Source organism: Microtus pennsylvanicus, chromosome 1 (assembly GCF_037038515.1).
Source record: "Microtus pennsylvanicus isolate mMicPen1 chromosome 1, mMicPen1.hap1, whole genome shotgun sequence".
NCBI lineage: Eukaryota > Metazoa > Chordata > Mammalia > Rodentia > Cricetidae > Microtus > Microtus pennsylvanicus.
Window position 1 is genome coordinate 73,633,771 of NC_134579.1, and position 21,003 is coordinate 73,654,773.

Sequence of the window (21,003 nt, forward strand, 5' to 3'; positions counted from 1 at the left end):
AAATCAAGAAAATTTGGTTCTTCTCTCAGTAGGCAGAGATGTCTTATTGCCTGAGCAGGCCCATGACTGCTAAGGCGGGAAGGAAGCAAGGTGGAGGGCCGGGCAAATCTGGTTGCTAACCTTACTATTGCTAGAAACCTCCTACCAGAGGCCAGGGCAGAGCAGGATGAAGACCTGACATTTCTCAAAAGATTAGCACTTTAGAACATTATTCAATGATCAAAACTGATACTTCTAATCCTTGAAGCACCACTGATGGTTTCATGTATCTCTGCAAAAGCTTTGTCTTCCCATCTTACCCTAAATGTTTGCCAGTTTAGAATAAATTTGTAATGATAATAATAATAATAATAATAATAATAATAATAATAATAATAATAGCTACCATTTATTGAGCACCTACTCTATTGTGTGCCAGGCACTGTGCTAGGCACTTTTCGTACAATATCTAATTTAAATCCTCACAACAACCCTGTGAGGTAGGTATTATTATCGTCATTTTACATACAGGAGGACTGAGGCTCCAGAGAGGTTAAATAACTATTACACAACCAAAAATGGTAGAGTTGGAATTCAAGCCCAAACCAACCTGACTCCAAATCCCATGCTCTGTAAATTAAAAAGGAGGAAAGGAACTTGAGAAAGAGTGGCAGAGAGGAAGGGTGTGATATGCTGACTAATGCCATGTAGGAAGAAGGAATGAAGCCCATAAATGTCTCTGGCTAGTGGGCCTCAGTAGACTGTGATGAAGGTCACAGGACAGGAATTCAAAAGGAATAATACTTGGCGAGGGACATATGGACATGCCTATGGAGATGCCCCGTGAGTAATAAAGAGATCTGAAGAGTGGGGGAAGCTGGGGCTGGGAATACATATTTAGAAATGGCCAGCATATCAACAGCAATTGGAAAGAGAATAAATGAGACAGTTTTGGAAAGAAAGAGAAGTGAGCCAAAGATGGGATCATGGAAACACTGGCACCCAATGCAGGAGCACCATGGAGGGGTTCTCAAGAGAACAGGACGTGGCAGTCAGAGAGGACTGAAGACAGGTGAAACCAAGTTATGCTTCTAACATAGCCCTTTGTTCATTAAAATCCTCGGAAATATTTGTTAAATGAATGTCAAAATATCCCTACCTCAGTTTGCCCCCAAACATAGGCTAAGGACATCCTGATGGAGGGAGGCATTTTTTGGGGACTGAACCCCAGGGCATGCTAGGCAAGTACTCTACTACAGAGCTACATCCCCAGCTCTGACACCTTTGCCCTGAAAAGTCTGGGTAAGTCAACAGAGTTTTAAAGAGAAAATTGTGACAAGGTGGAAAACAATTTTAAAAATAACTGGAACTGTCTGGAAGTCCCAGTAGTCCTCTTGTATAACTTCAACTGGCCTGTGTTTCCTGGCTCTGCTTTCAGATACCATGGTGAAGATGAGACAGGGCAGGCTGTAAGGGATTCAGGGGCAGGAGGGAAGTAGAGACGACCTGTTTGTTACCTGTTGAGCCCTAGCTTTTGGGCTTTATCCAAGTACCAAGTTCTCAGGAACATGTGCGGAAGGCTTGAGGGCAAGCAGAAAGGGGAGAGGGCAGTTAGGGACCAGCCCCACTATCTAGGAGATGACTTGGAGAAAGGGTCCAGCCCTCTGGGCAGGGACCAGCCCTGAGGCTTATGTGAACTTGCATAGGCACACGTGTGTGTGTGTGTGTGTGTGTGTGTGTGTGTGTGTGTGTGTGTGTGTGTATGTGTCTGTGAGAGGGGGTGGGGAGAAAATTTCTCTACTTCCCTCTGGAAAGAACAGAGGTGTTATTCTGGGTGAAGCTGAGGTCCTTCCCAGAAGCCTAGTGACCTTGCAGTGTGGGTGTGAGGGATGGACATCCTTGGGGATGCTGAAGCAGAGTTCCTGGTCTCCTTGGAGGCTGGGCCTCCCTTTCCTGGGGGCTCACAGAAAGTCAAACAGCCCGAAATTCTTAGCTGCTCCAGGCCCAGGGAAATTTGAAGGAAGAAAAAGAAGAAAAAATGTTTCAGGCCCAGAAATTTGATGAGCCTATTGGTTAGTAGGGTTAGATCCGAGGGAACTAGCACACAGGGAAGGCATGGATGGGGGTCCAGACTCAGCAGAGATAGTCCCTGGAAGCCACCAGTGGCCCTGGCACCTGAGGGGGGCTCTCAGGGCTTCTGATTGGGGCTGGGTTCAAGCAGGGGCAGCTGGCATGGACGCCTCCTAGAGGTGGCTGCAGCTGGAGGAGGGTGAAGGGCTGAAGCAGTGGGCAGGGCAGGAAGGGAAAGACCATTTTCGTTCGGTGTCAGTATGGTGGGGTAAAATCAAGATCTCTGAACACATGCTTGAGGAGATGGGGAAAGGGTTCTGGGGAGGGGGCAGGGAGCAAAGGTGGCCATAAGGGTGTGACACCACTGGGCTCAGCTCCTATGTGAGAGGAGCATCGGGAAGAAAGACCAGCAGTGCAGAGGCAGGAACATGAAAGTCCTGGGAAGCCCGAACTGGGTGGAATGGGTGCTGGTTAGTGGGCAGAGGCCCCAGCTGGGCCAGAGGCAGGTTAGGGGCTGTAGCATGGATGAGTACCCCTCACCCTTGCGGCTACCAGCAAGCAGGAGCAGTTAGTTCCATTTATTTCCCTTTTAGGTACCAAAGTAAAAAAAGACCGACTGATGGAGAAAGGGATGCAGCCGGCTCAGGGGGGGTGGGAGCGGAGAGGAGCCCTGATCACATCACATCCACAAAGAACTCACTGGGGTTTCCCATTGCCATGCGGAAGGACTGTCTGCTGGCTGTCAGTTCCGGGGGCACTGAGGCCAGGTCACGGCCTGGAGGCGCTCCTGGGGGCCCCATGGCTGCAGGCGGCGGGGTCATCATAAGCATCGGGGGACCGTAAAGAGGAGGCACTCCGGGCGGGCCATAGCTGGGGTGCGTGTGGTGGCTGCGCAGGCTGCTGGTCAGCGAGTGGTGGCTGCGGTGGCTGTGCTCACTGGCCGCTGGGCCTGAGCGCTCGCTTGGTGCCCGCTCCCGCGGCCCTCGCAGACTGCTGCGTGTAGTGTGGTCTGATTCACTGCCACTACCACCTGATTTGGAGTCCCCAGCTTTTGGGTCCTTCTCCTTGCGCCGGTCGCTGCCACTTCGGTTGGAGCCACTGCTTCGACTGCCTGTAGGGATCAAATAGGGCCAGGATGGAGGCACAGAGGTGGCCAGGGTTCCCTGCAGCTTCCTTCTGGCTGGTTCTCTGACTTACCTTCACTGTGCTGACTGCTGGCGCTGCCCCCGCCGTAGCTGTAGCCTAGTTCTGGGAAGCCTGGGTGTGGATTGTAGGGATGCGGAGGTGGTGGGTACTGGTAAGGGAAAGCCATAGGCCAAGGAGCAGCCCCTGGGTGCGGCAAAGGAGCTAGTGTGTCCTGGTCAGAGGCGCCGCTGGAGCCATCATGGTCGTGAAGTGACAGGTTGGCCATATCTGTGGGAAGGAGGACTCGGTAAACTGGTCTGTTTTGTGTCCCACACCCACAATCAGGAGGTCTCCAACCAAAGATGAAATGCAAGCAACAGTGTTAAATTTATGGACAGACTGAGAGGCCTGCAGATCTCCTTGGCCACTCCTAATAGCTCTACAGCCAACCCCCACATCTAATACACAATGCCGTTAAATTTCAGAAAGGCTGAGGCAAGAGACTCAATATGAATTCAAGCCCAACCTGGGTTACATGGTAAGTTTGAAGCCAGCCTAGGCTCCATTATCAGATTGTCTCAAACAACTGAAAAATAAGAACTCCAAAATGAAACAAAAACAAAGCAGAAATAAAACAAACAAAAACGACCCCATCCACCCATACACTCTCATGTCTTTTGCCGTTTTCTCCTGGGTTGAGAGGGAAGCAGAGTCAGGGAATGTGGAAGGCTGAAGTACTAGAAGCCCCCAGGTATGGTAGCACTGTGATTCATGAAGCACACTACACATGGGGCTGGAACGGTGGCTCAGCGGTTAAGAGCACTGGTTGCTTTTCCAGAGGACCCAGGTTCAATTCCCAGTACCCACATGGCAGCTCACAACTGTCTGTAACTTGCTCTCTGGGGTACCCAGCACCCTCTTGCAGGCAAAACACCAATGCACATAAAATAAAAACAAAACCCAAAATAACATTACCCAGAAACTCACAAAGGGGTAATCGTCACTTCTCTGGGCGCAGAAACAAAAGTCCAGAGAGGTTAAATGAGCAGCCTGAGTTAACCTAAGCTGCAGACAGAAAGGAAGCAGAGAGATGCTCATATACTTGCCTTCTCAGATGAATGAGGAGGGGGGAGTCTGGGGAAATTGGAAAACTAAGGTGAATGTTTTCTCCCAAGACAAATAATAACTTATTATTATTAAAAGTCCAGGACGAGGCTGGAAAGAAGGCTCAGCAGTGAAGAGCACTGGCTGCTCCGGCAGATCTGGGGGCTCAGATGGCGGTCACAACCATCAGTAACCACAGTTCCAGGGACCCAGCAACTTCTTCTGGCCTTCTTGGGCATTGCATGCATATGGTGCACAGACACACGTGCAGGCCAAGGATTCACATACAAAAAATAAACACAATTCTTAAAAATAAAAGTTCAGAATGAAGTGGGTATGGTAGCCCACTCCTTTAATCCCAACACTCAGGAGGCAGAGGGGGCAGATCTATGAGACTTCAAGACTAGCTTGATCTACACAGTAATTTCCAGGATGGCCAGAGAGCTATGTAGTAAGGTCCTGTCTCAAAAGCGGAGGAGGGGTCCAGAATGGGCTGGGTGGGATGTGTGTACCTGTGTCATTCCAGCAGGATTGGGAGGTCAAGCAACCCAATATACAATAGGTGGAGGGGTAAATTAAAAGAGAAAGAGGAGTTGGCAGAATCCTAAATGAACACATTGTCTCTTAAGCGCCTCCTTTGTAGAAGCTCTTGCCTTGATCCCATTTTCCTGGTCCTGTTGTGGAGAGTGGGGATGGCACAGGAGGGGCCAGAAAGAACTCCCGTCCTGCTTACAGCCGGAGCTGGCACCGGTGCACTGGCACCACTATTTCCTAACTTTCTTCCACCCTTGAACTTGTGCACTAAAGGTAAGCATCTTCACAAGAGCTAGAACTTCCCTGAAGGGAGTTTATAAAGGGCTACCAGGACTGATTACCCTGCTAGGTCATACTCTGCTCTCGGCACATCAATTCTAAGAAAGCTATAATTGCCCCCATAGAGGCCATCTATACCATTAGATCTTCTTCCAAGGCCCAAGGTGATCCAGCCAGCTTTGCAGGAAGAAGGCAGGGTATGGGGCTCTGGAACTGTTTATGGAGCCTGCCAGCCAAGCCACTAACTTGTGCAGAGGCCAGAGGCAGCATGCAGGCAAAGAAGGAAAGCAGTGGCCTGTGCTTGCTCAAATACAAACAGCTGCTGATGTCTGCAGCCTGTAGGCTGCTGTCCTGGGGACCAAGAGTATACTTCAGGGCGAGCACAAAGTTCCTCTTTGAGCCTACAACATTCCCAGCTCAGCAGACTGTGACCCCTCTGCGAAGCAAAAGCCTTTTCTGCTACACACATCCTGAGCTGAACCTTGGGTGGCCTAGGTGAAGGACCTAGTTGGGCCCAGCAAGAAAATATCTTTTGAGCAAAACTGCCTTAGCTGTCTTGGAAGCTTTGTATGTTCCCAGAAGTCTAGGGCCTTGTACTGATGTCTGCTAACAATATTAATAATAAGATGTGTCTATGAATTTCAGATAATGGAATGTGAAAATCAAAAGTGTACCTTATAATCAATTAAATATATGAACAGTAGGCAGCTTTTCCGGAGTACCTCTTGTGGGTCACACACTGTTCCTGTTCTAAGCAGTTTACATACTTCATGCTGTGTTCGAGACTGCCCTATAGCCTAGGTTCTACTTCCTCCACCTCTGACTTAGGAGTTGGAGCACCTACTGATGTTCACAGGAAGGGGTGACATTTGACCCAGAACTGCCACAGTCCAAAGTCCACCATGACTCTGTAAGAGCTGCTGAGGGCCAGGAATCCTACCCTCTATGAAGGGACAGTGTTTTGTAATATTGGCCACTCTAGTCCCAGAAGCAGTCTGAGTTAGCCGTTGGGTGCCAGCCAGCACCACAGGTATGAAGGAAAGCTCTTTTGGGCAGGTGTCTGCTGGTGCTGGGGCTGTGGCTTAGCTGCTGGCACGAACAAAGGTGTCTGTCTGAGGTCATCTAGAGGCTACCGAAAAGGGTCTCCACAGGCTACTTGGCTTAACTATTCTCAAAGGCCCTCTCAGGATCAAATTTAAATGCCTTAGTGCAGGTTGCAAAGTCGTCTGCAACCTGACTGACAATTTCTCCAGCTTCATTCCATGGTATGGTTCACCCCTGGGTTCTTAGAAAGACAGGGCTCCCTGGCCAATCCATATCCTGACCCGGTAGTATCTGTTGGTGCATGGTCAATGGCAGGATGAACAATGGTTTTGGAGCATCACATACCTTGAGTATGTGTTATGTACCCAGAGCAAGTACCCAGAGCAGTGGGAACTACAACTGCAAGACCTGAATCCAAAGCCTAGCTTCTTCGTTTCTAATTCTGTGCCCTGGGGTAGACTATTTATACCAGTAAATCAATCTCCTCACTTGTTAACATGAACAGTACCCATGCCCCTCCCCAATCGGGAGGTGAAGACTATGGGATGGAAAGACTACACTTCTGAAACTACTGTTTCCATGTCAAGACAGAACAGCGCTTAGAGAATCTGAGGTTCAACAGAGAGATGGAAGACCAATGCTGATATCACAGACCCCAGCTCTGTTAAGTCTACCTAGATTTCCTGGAGACAGCTACTATATCATACCCTTTACTGCCATCACGACACACCCTAACACCATCACATCACACCCTCACTCCATCACACCCTCACTCCATCACACCCTAACACCATCACATCACACCCTCACTCCATCACATCACACCCTCACTCCATCACACCCTCACTCCATCACACCCTAACACCATCACATCACACCCTCACTCCATCACACCCTCACTCCATCACACCCTAACACCATCACATCACACCCTCACTCCATCACACCCTAACACCATCACATCACACCCTCACTCCATCACACCCTCACTCCATCACATCACACCCTCACTCCATCACACCCTCACTCCATCACATCACACCCTCACTCCATCACACCCTCACTCCATCACATCACACCCTCACTCCATCACACCCTCACTCCATCACATCACACCCTCACTCCATCACATCACACCCTCACTCCATCACACCCTCACTCCATCACATCACACCCTCACTCCATCACATCACACCCTCACTCCATCACACCCTCACTCCATCACATCACACCCTCACTCCATCACATCACACCCTCACTCCATCACATCACACCCTCACTCCATCACATCACACCCTCACTCCATCACATCACACCCTCACTCCATCACATCACACCCTCACTCCATCACATCACACCCTCACTCCATCACATCACACCCTCACTCCATCACATCACACCCTCACTCCATCACATCACACCCTCACTCCATCACATCACACCCTCACTCCATCACACCCTCACTCCATCACATCACACCCCCACTCCATCACATCACACCCTCACTCCATCACACCACACCCTAACTTCCATGATATCACACCCTTACTCCTATCCAGGAGACAAGAAGGTGGGGGATTCTGGGTATGGTAGTGGCATGCACTTATAATCCAACACTCAGGAGGCTGAGGTAGGATTTCTGCAAGTTCGAAGTCAAGCTGGCTACACAGCAGGTATCAGGTCAGTATAATCTACAGAGCAAGGCCCTGTCTCTAAAAAAGGCAAGAAGCAAAGGTGATGGGGAGGCACGTACTGCCACAGAGGTCACCAAAGATGTAGTAGCACTGCTCGGAGAACGTGATTTTGTTGACAGTATGGCGGATGAAACCGGCTTTCAGCAGGTTGCTGGCGTACTTGCGGGCCTCCCGCCGGTCTGTGAATCCTTCCACGTTGTGGTACAGCCAGTCCACCACGTCTGAGCCTGGGGATAAGGCAGCCAGTTGATTTGGGTTCCTCTGGCTTCACAGACGCTGTGAGGCTGGGGCAATTAATAGCTCAAAGGAGTAGCCCAAGGGTCATGTACCTCTCCCCCACCCAGCCCTGGTCCATGACTCCCTACCCTTCCCTTCATCTCGCTGTAAGGTTCTCTCACCAATGAAAGCATTGGGAATGGTAATCTTGAGCCACATGCGGTCTCGAACCTCCAACCCTGATTCAGGGGAGGCCATGGCTTTTACGATGGCTGCCATGTCACTGTGGATTGAGAGGTGGAAGTCATCTAGGCCTAGGGGGAGAGGTGGAGTAGTAAGGCAAAGAGTCACCATGGAGTTAGGAAGACAAGAGCGGCGTTCCCGCTCCCCCACTCAGAATAATTCAATGACTTCACGAAGGCACTTAGTACAGTGCAGATGTACATTTATGATAATGAGTGCTTACTTTATGCCACACAGTAATGATGTTCTACTGAGACCTCTTGTTAAACCACAGGAACCTGGTGAAGTATATACTGGTAGTCCCACTGTACGAGAGTAAACTGAGGCTCTGTGGGTGCTCACTGTGCTGAGGAAGCACACAGTATCCAGTGCAGTTCTAAGTGCCCCTGGGGAGGGCTGCGGTGTGAGGTGTCTGGACTGGGGAGACTCTCACAGGCCCTGCAGTGCACAAGCGGCTCACACCAGTCCTCACACCTTGTCTGCAGGGCCCTGAGGACAGGCTTGAGTACTCACGTTCTGTGTCAGGGATGGAGCTGGTGATAGAGGAGCTGGTGGAGGTGATGGTGCTCAGGGAGGGGCTCATGCCATAGGCAGGGAAGGTGCCTGTCATGGCTGCAGTGTGAGAGACCCAGGCTGCAGGGTCAATGGGCCGGATGGGCTCACCTGCAAGGAGGAGGAGTCGCAGGCTGCCCATCTCCCCTCAAGAGAGGCGGGACAGAGTTGACGTATGCCAGCACCAACTTTGGGCTGAATCCCTGGTCTACTTACTCCGGGGTAATGTGAAGCAGCCACGTGGACTTGGGTCCCAGCACTTGGCTACAGTCAGAGTGATGGGCCTGAAAACAAGGCAGGAGGTATGAAGGCCAGACCAAGCCTCCCTCCAGAAATGCCTTCCCCATCCTCCCCAGAATCCCATCCCGTTCATACCCTGGTTTGTGTACGATCTCCCGAAGTACTCGGACTGCATCGTCATTGCTCATGTTCTCAAAGTTGATCTCATTTACCTGTGAAAGAGGGCAGGGAGTGAGATAACAGGGGAGCTGGGCCGAGGGTCTTCCTCCAGACAGCGGGGACGTCTCACTATGCTACCACCCAGGGTGGACACTGATACCTGTAACAGCATGTCTCCTGGCTCAATGCGTCCATCGGCCGCCACAGCCCCACCTTTCATGATGGAGCCAATGTAGATGCCTCCATCACCTCGCTCGTTGCTTTGGCCCACAATAGAGATGCCCAGGAAGTTATACTTTTCTGCAGGGAATAATTTAACACCTTGAGCCAGGCAGGGCCCCTACCCATTAGTACAGGGCAGAGAGAGGTCCTGACTGACATACTAGCCATGTAAATATTACTATATAGTGTGCACTTAAACATGCTTTCAATTTTCCTACTGGTTACAAGGCAGGGACTCCGGATTTACTTTTACAGATCAGCAAAACCCATGTGTCCTTCCTAAGCCAGTAGGTGGCAGGAGTTAAACTCAGACTCAAGTTAAGCTCTTTCTGTCATATTTATCCACATTTAAATTTTTTATTACATTTTTTCTATTTATTTTGCACTCATTTGTATTTGTGCGTGTGTGTGCAGGTCAGAGGACAACTTGTGGGAGTCAGTTTTTCTCCTTCTACCATGTGGGTTCTGGGGACTGGACTCTGGCCTGGCAGCAGGCCCACCTGCTGAGCCACCAGGCACCAGCTGTTGTCTAAAGAGTCAGAAGTCAGAGAGCAAGCAAGGATGCAATGGCAAGATGAGCAGGGACAGGGCTGGCTCTCAGAAATCCCCTCTCTCAGGAAACCTCTCATGGTACCACAGTTCTCTGGTTATCTGCTGAAGCCCTGACAACGAAATACTAAAATGATCACATTACGTGCAGTATTTATAAAAAACGACAACACGAGAACAGGGAACAAATATAGTCCTTCCTGTTTTGGATATGGAACCCAGGACCTTGTGCTCTGCCACTGAGATCCCACCCCAAGTCCCAGAAAATGTGTGCTGTAGTTCCCAGAAACCCCTTACGCCGTCCCAGCAGAGGCACTGGACCGTGTTCAGCAGACTCACCCATATTGAGAGTGACCGTGATGATATTGAGGGACATGGTGGAGTCTGTGATACTGCTGAAGGACGAGGACTGGAAGAGACAGTGGCTGTGAGCAACAGGCAGGGTGGGTGTTCCTCCTCAGCCCACCACCCTTACCCCTAAGATTCCAATCACCGAACCAAACAGAAGGGCTTCGAGGAAGAAAGAGCTGTGGTCCTGCCTGGGAAGGACTCATAATCTGCCCTGCTCATCCTGAACACGGAAGAGCCCATACCCGCTCAATCCGGGAGACCTTCTGCTTCCGCCGCCGCCGCTTGTGTCTCCTCATCAAACGCGAGGCACTGCTCTGTTCTGTGGAGCTGCTGAACCTGTGGGGCCCAAAGTCGTTCCCCACCAGGCTGGCCCATCCTGGCCCCAACACAATGCCCACATCCCTCCCAGAGGTGAAGCATCAGCAGGATTCCGGCCTCCTCATGGGTCACTTGCCCTCCTCACTCCCATCCCAGTACCTATGAAAGGCAAGCCCCACCTGCTGGTGGAGTCATCCTCATCAGAGTCAAAGAAGCTGGTAGTCTCCAGCTCACTGCTCATAAGGGTGGATGAACTGTCATAGCCGCCCGGCTCCCGCCGCCGCTCCCCCTTTGCAGTTCCATTGAGCCGGGCTGCTGCAAGAGAGGTAGGCAGCTGAGTCTATGCAAGGCCCAATGGAGGGAAGAAGGGATATGTGGCGGGCAGGACAGCGGCCAGGCATATCCAAAGCTCAGGAAATAGGATAAAGGGGCAGGGAGCTAGCTGGAATCTGCGGGGAAGGGCTGGAAGTGAGGGATACAAACCATGTTCTGGGCCATCCCTCCGTCGGGGCCGCTCCCGTTGGGCAGACACCAAGGAGTCGGTCTCCGTGTCATTGTCCAGGTTCTCCTGGCTGCCTCCACTGGCATGAGGGCTAAAGGGGAGGGAGGACTTGTTGGAGAAGAGAAGAGGCTGGGAGCTACCCAGCCCTGGGTTGAGCTGAGGTGCCCCTTCCCCTTGGGTCATTCCCTCCTTAAAGTCACACTTACTGAAAGGATGGGGGTCGAGAGTCCCCAATGCCTCCGGTGCGCTCCATTGAAGGTGGCAGCTCTGCTGGGTTGTCAGCACAGAAGGGGGCTGGCTCTGGGTGAGAGCCCTCAGCGGATACCAGCTGCCAAGAAGGAAATGAGTGGTCACAAGGGTGCCAAGGCAAGGCAAGATGCTGCTGCTAGCACGACATCAAAGGCTGGAGGGAGTGAGACCGAGAAGACAGCCCCATGCAAGGGCCACGTGCACAAGGGGGAAGGGCTGGCAGGCATGGGTGACTGTAGCAGAGTCGGGGCACAGCACAAACGACAGAGGATGCCAGCTGGCAGCGGGTATCTGGACGGACACAGGAGACCTCTGAGTCTCCACCATGTCTTCCTGTTCCTCCCTCCACTATTCTCACAATTTTATTAAAGGCTGAAGACTCTAGATTAAGAAATTATTAGAAAACTAAAGGTAGATTCAGATACAAAGGCATAAAATCCCTAAATGCAATCTCAGCTAAGCCTTTCCTCCTCCAGCCAGCACGGGGGATACAGCTAGAGGCCAACGGCTCCTTACCCAGGACACCACGCGGCCATTGAAGCAGGGTAGCTTGGCATTGTCATCCGAGATCTCCTCCTTCACCACTCTGCAGGGAAAGGGGGATGTCAGAGAGACTTTCTGATGTGGGAATGGAGGGTGCCCATAATCTGAGCTGTCGTTTACCCCAAGTGGGAGATCAAGCCATCAATACAAGGCTGTTCAGCTGTGAGGAGGGGCTAGGGACATATCCTTAGCACCTCCAGGAAGTAGAACAGAAAAGAAGCTGTGGGGAAGATCAGAAGTCAGGAACACACACTATGCTCTGGGCCAACTGTCTTGCTAGAGCATCAACTCAGCCCTCAGGTGACTGGCAATTCTAATGGCCCCTCACCACACCTCAGCACCTCCAGAGCGCTTGTCCTAGTCCCAGCATGACCTTCAGCTGGGAAAAGGCACACTTCTTACTGTTCTCTTCTCAGCTAGGAATCCTGACTTAGTTCTGAGAGCTGTGGATAAGGAGCTTAAGGGAGTGGAAAGAGGAGAGAAGGCATTCACAAACATCCATGTGGCACATGTCTGGGAGGCTGAGGCAGGAGGATTATGAGGTGAGCCGCGACAACAGAATGGGATTCTGTCACAGAAAAACAATGAATAAGGACGTAAGGAGGCTGAAGATGGAGCTCGTCCATCTTGCATGGTTGTGCATGCCTGTAATCCAGAATTAAAAGAGGTGGAGGCAAGAGGACCAGTTTAAGGCTGTCCTTAGCTTTACAGTGAGTTTGAGGCCAGCTTGGGATACATGAGGACCCTCACCCTCACTCCTGCTCCGAAGAAAGGAAGAAAACTATCAGTGACAATTGGCTTTATCGAGTATGCATTTCAGGCCCAGCAGTATGCTAAGCACGCATACACTGTCTCATCCACACTCACAAGGATGCTATAGGGAAGAAAAGTGGGAAACTGAGCCTAGGTTCAACCAGCCACCTAAACACACTAGTAACAAGTAGGAAGCTGGCGTTTGAATCCGTTTGTGTGACTCCACATTTCTATGTATTATATCTTCTATTGCTATACTCAGAACATATAATTTTACTAAAATAAAAGCTGGGGGGTGGTGGCACACACACCTAATCCCAGCATTTGGGGGTAAGAGGCAGATGGCTCTCTGAGTTCGAGAGAAGTTCCAGGACAGCCAGGGATATACAAAGAGACCCTGTCTCAAAAAAAAAAAAAAATTATAGCCGGGCGGTGGTGGCGCACGCCTTTAATCCCAGCACTCAGGAGGCAGAGGCAGGCGGATCTCTGTGAGTTCGAGACCAGCCTGGTCTACAAGAGCTAGTTCCAGGACAGGCTCCAAAACCACAGAGAAACCCTGTCTCGAAAAACCAAAAAAAAAAAATTATATATAAATATATATTTTTACTCCAGCCTCATTAGGTAGACAATATAATTCTCATTTCATGAATAAAGAAACTGACATTTGGTAACTTATTTATGGTTACAGTACTAAGAGACGTTAGAGCTGAAATTGAACCCCAGGTTGTTTCTGACTTCAATTCTCTCTTCACTCTATGTCGCATTTTTCCCAGTTTGATGACAGATGTAATGGGTCTATGGGGAGTGGGGGGAAGTAATGTGGGGCGTGAGAGACCATAGAATGTGGCCATGGTGTGCAGCTTGGCCTTGGGAATGCGAGAGAGCCGGAAGTTAGATACCAACTCTGGTGTGGGGCCAGAGATGGATATAGAAACTGTTGTGGACCATCACACTGTCACTCACCCCAGGGGTACAGAGTGAGGCCAATGTGACCACAGGTTAGAGGAGGACACATGCTTAGGGGTCTGGGACTACAATGGAGGGAGCTGTGAGGTTTAGACCCTGGGACAGCGGATTCCTTGTGGTACATTCTTGAGTTTACGATGAAGCTCCCAGGCCAAGGCTGCCGGCCTCCTTCCATCCAGCTCCCTATTATTGCTAACCCCACAGCGACCCTAAGAAAGCAGCCCAGACCAACCAGCCAGTAGGGCCATTGGGTTCCCCAGGCTTGCATGGTAACCTGGGCTCAAGAGCAAAGAGGGTACACGTGACACACAGCATGGATTTTGGGTCCTTGTGGTAGGAAAGTTCGGTTGAGTCCCCCATCACTCCATCCTCCAGATGTTTCTTCTCTTTCTGGGGTTACCACCGGGTCTACAAGCCTCTGCTGACTCAAAATGAGCAGCTGGACTTCAGCTTGGGAGGAACCTTCGACTGGACCCTTGTGGTAGAGCTGGGTAGTCAGGACTCCACAGCAGTGTCTCTCCCTGACTCAGATGAGGTAAACAACACTGGGCTCAGACACCCATCCTGCCACCTAGTAGGTCTCCCAGCTTAGAGACATCAGTTAGCTTCTCCAAGCCTTTGTCTCATCCTGGTAAGCGAGACTCTTAGAATATAACACAGACTAGTTACTGACTATAGTTTTAGTGAAATTCACAGTCTCTCATTCCATGCAAGCCCCCTTTTCTTTTCAAGATTTTTATTATTTTTTAGAGTGTGTGTGTGTGTGTGTGTGTGTGTGTGTGTGTACAGGTGTACAGGCGCATGGAGGTCAGAGGACAACTTGTGGAAGTTGGATTTTTCTTTCCATCATGTGGGTCCTGGGGCTAGAACCCAGGCCATCAGGCTTCACAAGGCAAGGGCCTTTCCTGCCTCTCCCAGGGAACCTAAGAGAGCAAGTCTACCCCGAGCTGGACAAACATTTTTGGAGACCAGATGGGAGTTGTGACTCCTAAGGCCTCACAGTCTGAACCTCTGAGGCTAAGGTGTAGCAGGCTTCCTCCTCCTGACATGCTTTCTCTCTTGTCGGCAGGGTCACTGGCCTAGGCTAGCAGGAGAGCTCTGTTCCTTTCCCAGTTAGCCAAGGGTTACTATTTTTTTGAAGAGGAAAATACACAAAATGGTCATTTATATAGTATTCCTCACTATTATGTCTACCTCCTTCCCTCCCCCCACCCTCACACACACATACACAGAGACACCTACAGTGGTGTGATCAGGACCTTAGCTTTTGGAGTGAGACCCCCGTACAACCAACCTGTCATTTACTAGCTCTGCAACACAGGGGAAGCTATTTAGGCTTCTTGCAGTCTCATTTCCTCATTTGCACAGGGGGATATTTGTGCCTATTTCGTAGGCTGGTAGGAGTCAGGGATGAAAGATGCGCAAAGAATCAAATCACTGTCCGACTATAAGTAGCATATGATGAGCTTGTAAAATAAAAAATGAAATAAACTGTGAGTAGGGTCCTCTACTGTTAGTCCTCTGTGATAGGAGAGCCTACAGGGTCTTTCGCTCATTTATCCTTGGTGTGTGTGTGTGTTGGGGGGAGGTAAACCAACCAATTAATCACACCACTTCACTCTTAGCATTGTTCTCAACACCGCTAGAACAGCCACTGATAATTTTGCAAAAGGTGCTTCAAGGACCACAAATGGATATAAGATGGCTTCAGGTAGTACGTGATAAATGTTGTTTACTTCAATAGTTCAATATTTATCTGTAACGTGGTTTAGAAATAAATAAAATGGATAATCAGGCCTGTAGTTAATACCACTGTATTAGTTTAGTCAGCTAAGGAAAAAAAAAGAGTTGATTTAAAGAAAAATATTCTGTGAGCAGTTAGCAGATGCAATGGGGGCCTTTTATAATTGTAGTTAGTTCTGCTCACACAACCTTGGGAAGGCAGGAAGCAGCCCACGGTGGTCTGCTTGGGAGGCAGAGGCGAGTGGGGGTGGAGATACAGGGCTATTCTAATCTCTCCAGGCATCTGGCCCAGCATACCCTGAAATATTATCCCAGTTCCTTTAGGCCCTGTTCTCCTTATTTCACTCGAGTAAGGCTGAGACACCCACCCAGTATCTCCCAACTCTCCCAGATAGATCCTGAAAAGATCTTTCGACCAGGTTTGCCTACTCTAGACTTAAGACAACCATCACCACACTGGAGTCCTCATCCCTGGGCAAGAATGGAATCAGGAACAGTCCCATCTGCTCTCCACTGGACAAAACACTGCTACACACAGTATTTCAAGAGCTCATCAAACGCTGAGTTCCAGGAAAAAGATGGCAAATAAGGCAGACAGGAGACAGAAGGTGCTTGCCTCCTGGGGCCTGGAGGGCGGGCCTTGGGAGAGAAGCCAGACTAATGAACACTGGGGAGAAGAATGCTTCCCCTCACCCAGCTCTAGGGCCTCAGCTGCAAGCACAGAGCAGCCTCAGGCAAGTGCATCAGAGGAACCTTCAGGCCTGCATGGTGTGTGTGTGTGTGTGTGTGTGTGTGTGTGTGTGTTCTCCATGACCTCTAGGCCCACTGTCCAGTTAATGTGGGCAAGCCTCAATCCCTGAGAGGGGTGTGAGTGTATATGTGTGTCCCCTCTCAGGCCAGCTGCTACAGAACCCTCAGGCTCCAACATTCCAACCTCCCTTAAAGGGGCAGTCCCTGCTTCTAAACTGCAGCTGGGTAGGGAGGAGAAGACAAGAGAACACCAAGAGGCCCTCCCTGGCTTTCCCATCCAGGCTCTGAAGCCATGCAACATCTCCTCTGGGATCACCATCTGGCGAGAAAAGGCCCCAGCACCTGGTTAGTGAGGACTCCTCCTCCTCCGGGTCAGGCAACACCCCATCGACCGAGGAGAGAGGGGAGAACGCTCGCTCAATAAACATCAGGTCCAGCATCCAGCCTGGCAGACCCCCCACCCCCAGCCCCCACCAACTCCTTCTCCAGTTCAAAGTCCCACCGGCTGCGGCCTTAGATACAGCACACTCCAAATAAGGCTCTGAGTTGCAGAGCTCAAAGGATGGGGAAGGCAGGCTATGTGTCAATATACCCCAACTCTATGCTTAAAAGGTGGCACCTGGAAGGAGGGCTGAGGACTTTGGAGTGGAGTGGAAGGGATGTACGTCTTACGGGGGCCGCTGATCCGTGGGGAGTATCGAGGCTTGAATGGTGAGAAACGATTGTTTAGGGTCCCACTGGACTGGGAGGGCAAGGCCTCCAAGAGGCGATCGGGAGTCCCTCAAAATCAAGTGGGTCCCAAGTGACCGAGTCACTCCCTTGCTGCAAGCGGGGCTAGAAACCAGTGCAGCGAGGGAAGTCAGAACTGGCTGCGTTGGCCCCCAGCACGGAGCGGCAGGGGCTCCCCGGAGGCGGGGCGGGGACCATCCTCACCCAAAATCGTCGTCCATAGACTTGAAGAAGAACTTATAGCTGGGCCTCTGCAGAACGCCCTTAAAGTCCGCCAAGGTGACGCGCTCGGCGGGCAGGGGCAGCTTCACCAGGTACGGCGTCTCCTGCCCATCCAGGTGGTAGATGATCTTGGTCTCGCCCATGGCTCCGGCCTCGGCCCCGCGGCGCGCGGCCTGCTCGGGCAGCGGGGCCGGGCCTCTCTCTCCGGCGGCGCTCGGCGCGGCCCGCTGCTCAGCCCCGCTCAGCCGCCGGCCGGGGCGCCAGCTCCCTTGTTCTCCGGCCGCTCCCGGGTCCCAGCGCCGCCCGCCGCCGCTTCCGCTCCCCACTCCCGGCGCTCGGCTGGCGACCGCGACTCTTCCGGTGGCCTCGGCCCTCCCGACTCTGGGCTGAGTCCAGCGCTGGCCCCGCCCCGCCCAGACGCCTAGCCGCGCTGGCTGCACCGTCGACTGCCCGCCCACCCGCCGGGCGGCGCTCGGTTCTTGGCGCTCCGGGTTCAGGCCGCAGCCGATGGAAGTCTCAACCGGGTGGGCCCAAGAGAACAGTCTGCTGGCTCCCGTGCAGCCGGGAGGGGTGGAACACAGGTGCCACCTTCTGCGGAAGAGGATGGATTTGAAGACCTAACTGGACCCCCAAAGGAGGATGGCTTCGGTGTAGATCTTTGGGTTCTACTGCCAACATCATTGCTGTCACAGGACCAAACTGAGCTCCTTGTGGGCTGAGCAAGTTCAAGTTCTTATCCTTATAACTTCAGCGCCTATGCACAAGGAGTTTGAGAAATGGATTGGGCAGATGTGGTGGTGCATGCCTTCAATCCCAGAACTCAGGAGAGGCAGGTGAATCTCTGAATTCGAGGCCAGATTTGTTTACAGACCCAGTTCTAGGACAGCCAAAGGTACACAACGAAACCCTGTCTCGAAAACCCTACCCTGCCCCGACCAAAAAAGAAGAAGAAGAAGAAGAAGAGGAGGAGAAGGAGGAGGAGGAGGAGGAGGAGGAGGAGGAGGAGGAGGAGGAGGAGGAGGAGGAGGAGGAGGAGGAGGAGGAGAAGAAAGAAAGAAAGAAAGAAAGAAAGAAAGAAAGAAAGAAAGAAAGAAAGAAAGAAAGAAAGAAAGAAAGAAAAGAGTGCAAACAGCCAGGCTTGGTGCATACATCTTTAGTCAGATCTCTGAGTTCTAGGCTAGCCTATGGAGCAAGTTCCAGGACAGCCAGGGATACACAGAGAAACCTGGTCTCGAAATATAACACACACACACACACACACACACACACACACCCGCCTATATGAAAAAAAATAAAGAAAAAGGGGGCGCAAACAAGCACGTGCATGACTGGGACAGTAGGTGTCAAACCAGAACTAGGTACAGCCAGTCTGTGGTTCAGCTTCTCTGTGGTATACATTTGTAACAATGAATACCAGGGTGGCTTGGAAACTTCCGGAAACCCTCCTGCCTCGGGCTTCTGAGTTCTGGGATTACCACGTGCTATCATGTCTGCATTTTGGCTCCTATTTTTATCACCTGAAATGTCAGGACCTCCTCTGCTGAGAAACCTCTTCATATCACCTTTCAAGCGCCCTCCACATGATACACAAGGCCCTTCATAATCTAATGTCAATCTTCCTCTATAGTCTTTCTCATTATATCATAACCAAACGTTTGGTTATGGGCAAAAGAACATAATCAGTAGCAGTTACATAACATGTTTTAAGTTCCTATCCTTCATTTAATTTTTTCTCCAAGTAATGAGTATTCATAACTAAGCAATATTAAAACATGTTTTCAATATTTATTGTTCTGGAACATTACTTTAGCAAGATGTTATATTTGTTTATGTTGCATTTAAGGATGTAAGGATGTGTTACATTTGTTTAACCATGTAAAGATGTGTTACATTTGTTTATGCTGCTTTTAACAATGTAAAGATGTGTTGCTTTGCCTGCCTAAGGCTTCTGATTGATCTAATAAAAAGCTAAGTGGCTAATAGCTTGGTAGTACAGGGACAGGTGGTGCTAGCAGGCAAAGAATAAGGAGAATGAGGGAGAGGGAGACACCCAGGGCCAGTCAGGCAGGCAGCTGACAGTCAGACAGACATGAAGCAGAACATACAGAATGAGAGTAAGGTAAAAAGCCCCAAGGCAAAATGTAGATGAATAGAAACAGGTTAAACTAAGAAAAGCTTGTGGAACAAGTATAAGATAAAGCCCAACATTCATAACTAATAAGTCTCTGTGTCATCATTTTGGGAATGGCAGTCTGAAAAAGCATGCTACAATGTATTTATTTAAAATTTCAAGACAGGGTTTCTCTGTGTAGCATTGGCTGTTGTGGGACTCTCTCTGTAGACCAGACTGGCCTCTGGCCTCAAACTCAGAGACTGTCCTGCCTCTGCCTCTTGGAGTGCTGGAATTAAAGCTACGCACCACCACTGCCTGGCAGGATTTATATACATATATATGTGTGTGTGTGTGTGTACACACATTATAGATATCTGAGTTGGTCAGAAGAGGGTGTTAATCCCTTGGAGTTAGAATTACAGGAAGCTGTGAGCCACCTATCGATGATGTAGATGCTGAGAATTGAACTTAGGTCCTCTGTAAGTGCAGCAAGACTCTTAGCAGTTGAGCCATTTCTCCAGCCCCAGTATTAAAAATAAAAGCCCAGGATGGCTTTGAATTTTCTACTCTTCTGCCTATGCTTCTGGAGTGGCTGGGGTTACAGGCATGTTAATGCCTATTTCTTGATTTACACATTCTAGACATTGCCTATTGACATCCCACCTTTTACTTCTTAGAACTGAAATATACTTACTAACTAGATAGTACTTAATACTTAACAGTTAGTGTTTTAACTATCAGTGAACGTATACTTCTAAGTCTTGGGTATTCCTTGTTTCTTTGCTACATGGTTTGGTTAACTTTTATTCTTTGTACACAACCCAGTAGTTTCTCAGGACATTTTGTTCATCCAGTCCAATCTATTAGGTAATCCAGGCTTGCTTGTCTCTGCAACTTTCCCTTCTTTTGCTCTGGTGAACACTGCTTGCTGACTCCAACTGTCAGCTGGCACCTGGCGACTTTTCAATAGCCCCACAATTCCCTTTATGTCTCCTCCAATCTGGTTGTTTCTTGGATACTTTATTCCTGTTTTAGTAAAGCTTATTGCCTCCTTTGACAAGTCTCTTTGAAAGGAAGGATGAAAAATATAATTTTGTTTTTTTTTCTTCTAAGACCGGGTGTCTTCGGCTGGGAATGCATGCAGCTCAGACTAGCCTTAAACTGAAAGTCCTGTCTAGGATCACAGGCTTGTGTCCCCACCTCACTTTAGGGTATTGTGAATGTAGGCGAGATTTCTACCCCTAAAGCCCAGATTGTTTTTTTTTATATTTATTTTTTTTATTATGTATACAATATTCTGTCTGTGTGTATGTCTGCAGGCCAGAAGAGGGCGCCAGACATCATTACAGATGGTTGTGAGCCACCATGTGGTTGCTGGGAATTGAACTCAGGACCTTTGGAAGAGCAGGCAATGTTCTTAACCACTGAGCCATCTCTCCAGCCCGCCCAGATTGTTTTTAAGCTGTCTGTCTCACATATGACTGAGGACTGGCACAGTGGCTCAGTGCACAGGCCATCTAGATAGACAGTCTGAGTTTGATCCCCAGCATCTACATGGTGGAAGGACTAAGTCCTGCAAACCTGACTTCCATAGGCACACTGGCATGTGCGTGCTCCCCAACACCTCCACGCATGCAAAATAATTAAAAAAAATAAAGAAAAAGAGTTGAAAATAATTTCCCTTCAGATTTTTGAAGGCATTTGTTTTTTCCTTTCATTAATAAGGGGTTGATTTGGTGTAATTTCAAGACTTG

The 21,003-nt window shown here is 50.0% G+C and overlaps 1 protein-coding gene across 2 annotated transcripts; it reads right to left on the minus strand.

The window, feature by feature from the left end:
• Positions 1 to 369: 369 nt before the first annotated feature.
• Dvl3 (dishevelled segment polarity protein 3) lies at positions 370 to 17,512 on the minus strand. 2 transcript variants are annotated; one of them, XM_075968814.1, is made up of 16 exons: positions 17,119 to 17,512; positions 11,947 to 12,016; positions 11,388 to 11,509; positions 11,163 to 11,272; positions 10,859 to 10,991; positions 10,604 to 10,697; positions 10,350 to 10,419; positions 9,400 to 9,539; positions 9,216 to 9,292; positions 9,057 to 9,124; positions 8,802 to 8,951; positions 8,228 to 8,359; positions 7,889 to 8,056; positions 3,247 to 3,462; positions 2,750 to 3,160; positions 370 to 1,972 (listed from the first exon to the last, which is right to left on the minus strand). In XM_075968814.1, exons 1-16 carry the CDS (start codon positions 17,277 to 17,279, stop codon positions 1,941 to 1,943), a joined length of 2,154 nt encoding a protein of 717 aa, XP_075824929.1. In that variant the 5' UTR covers positions 17,280 to 17,512; the 3' UTR covers positions 370 to 1,940. The 2 variants fall into 2 exon arrangements, with proteins under 2 accessions (XP_075824929.1, XP_075824921.1); XM_075968806.1 differs by having other exon boundaries at positions 10,859 to 10,994.
• Between the last annotated feature and the right edge of the window lie 3,491 nt (positions 17,513 to 21,003).

Coding starts and splice junctions, on each gene's coding strand:
- Dvl3 (XM_075968806.1), bottom strand. CDS start 17,279: ATGGGCGAGACCAAGATCATCTACCACCTGGATGGGCAGGAGACGCCG. Junction 11,510..11,946: donor ATGGCCGCGTGGTGTCCTGG/GTAAGGAGCCGT, acceptor CCTTCTTGGCAG/CTGGTATCCGCTGAGGGCTC. Junction 10,698..10,858: donor GAGGATGACTCCACCAGCAG/GTGGGGCTTGCC, acceptor TGGGCCCCACAG/GTTCAGCAGCTCCACAGAAC.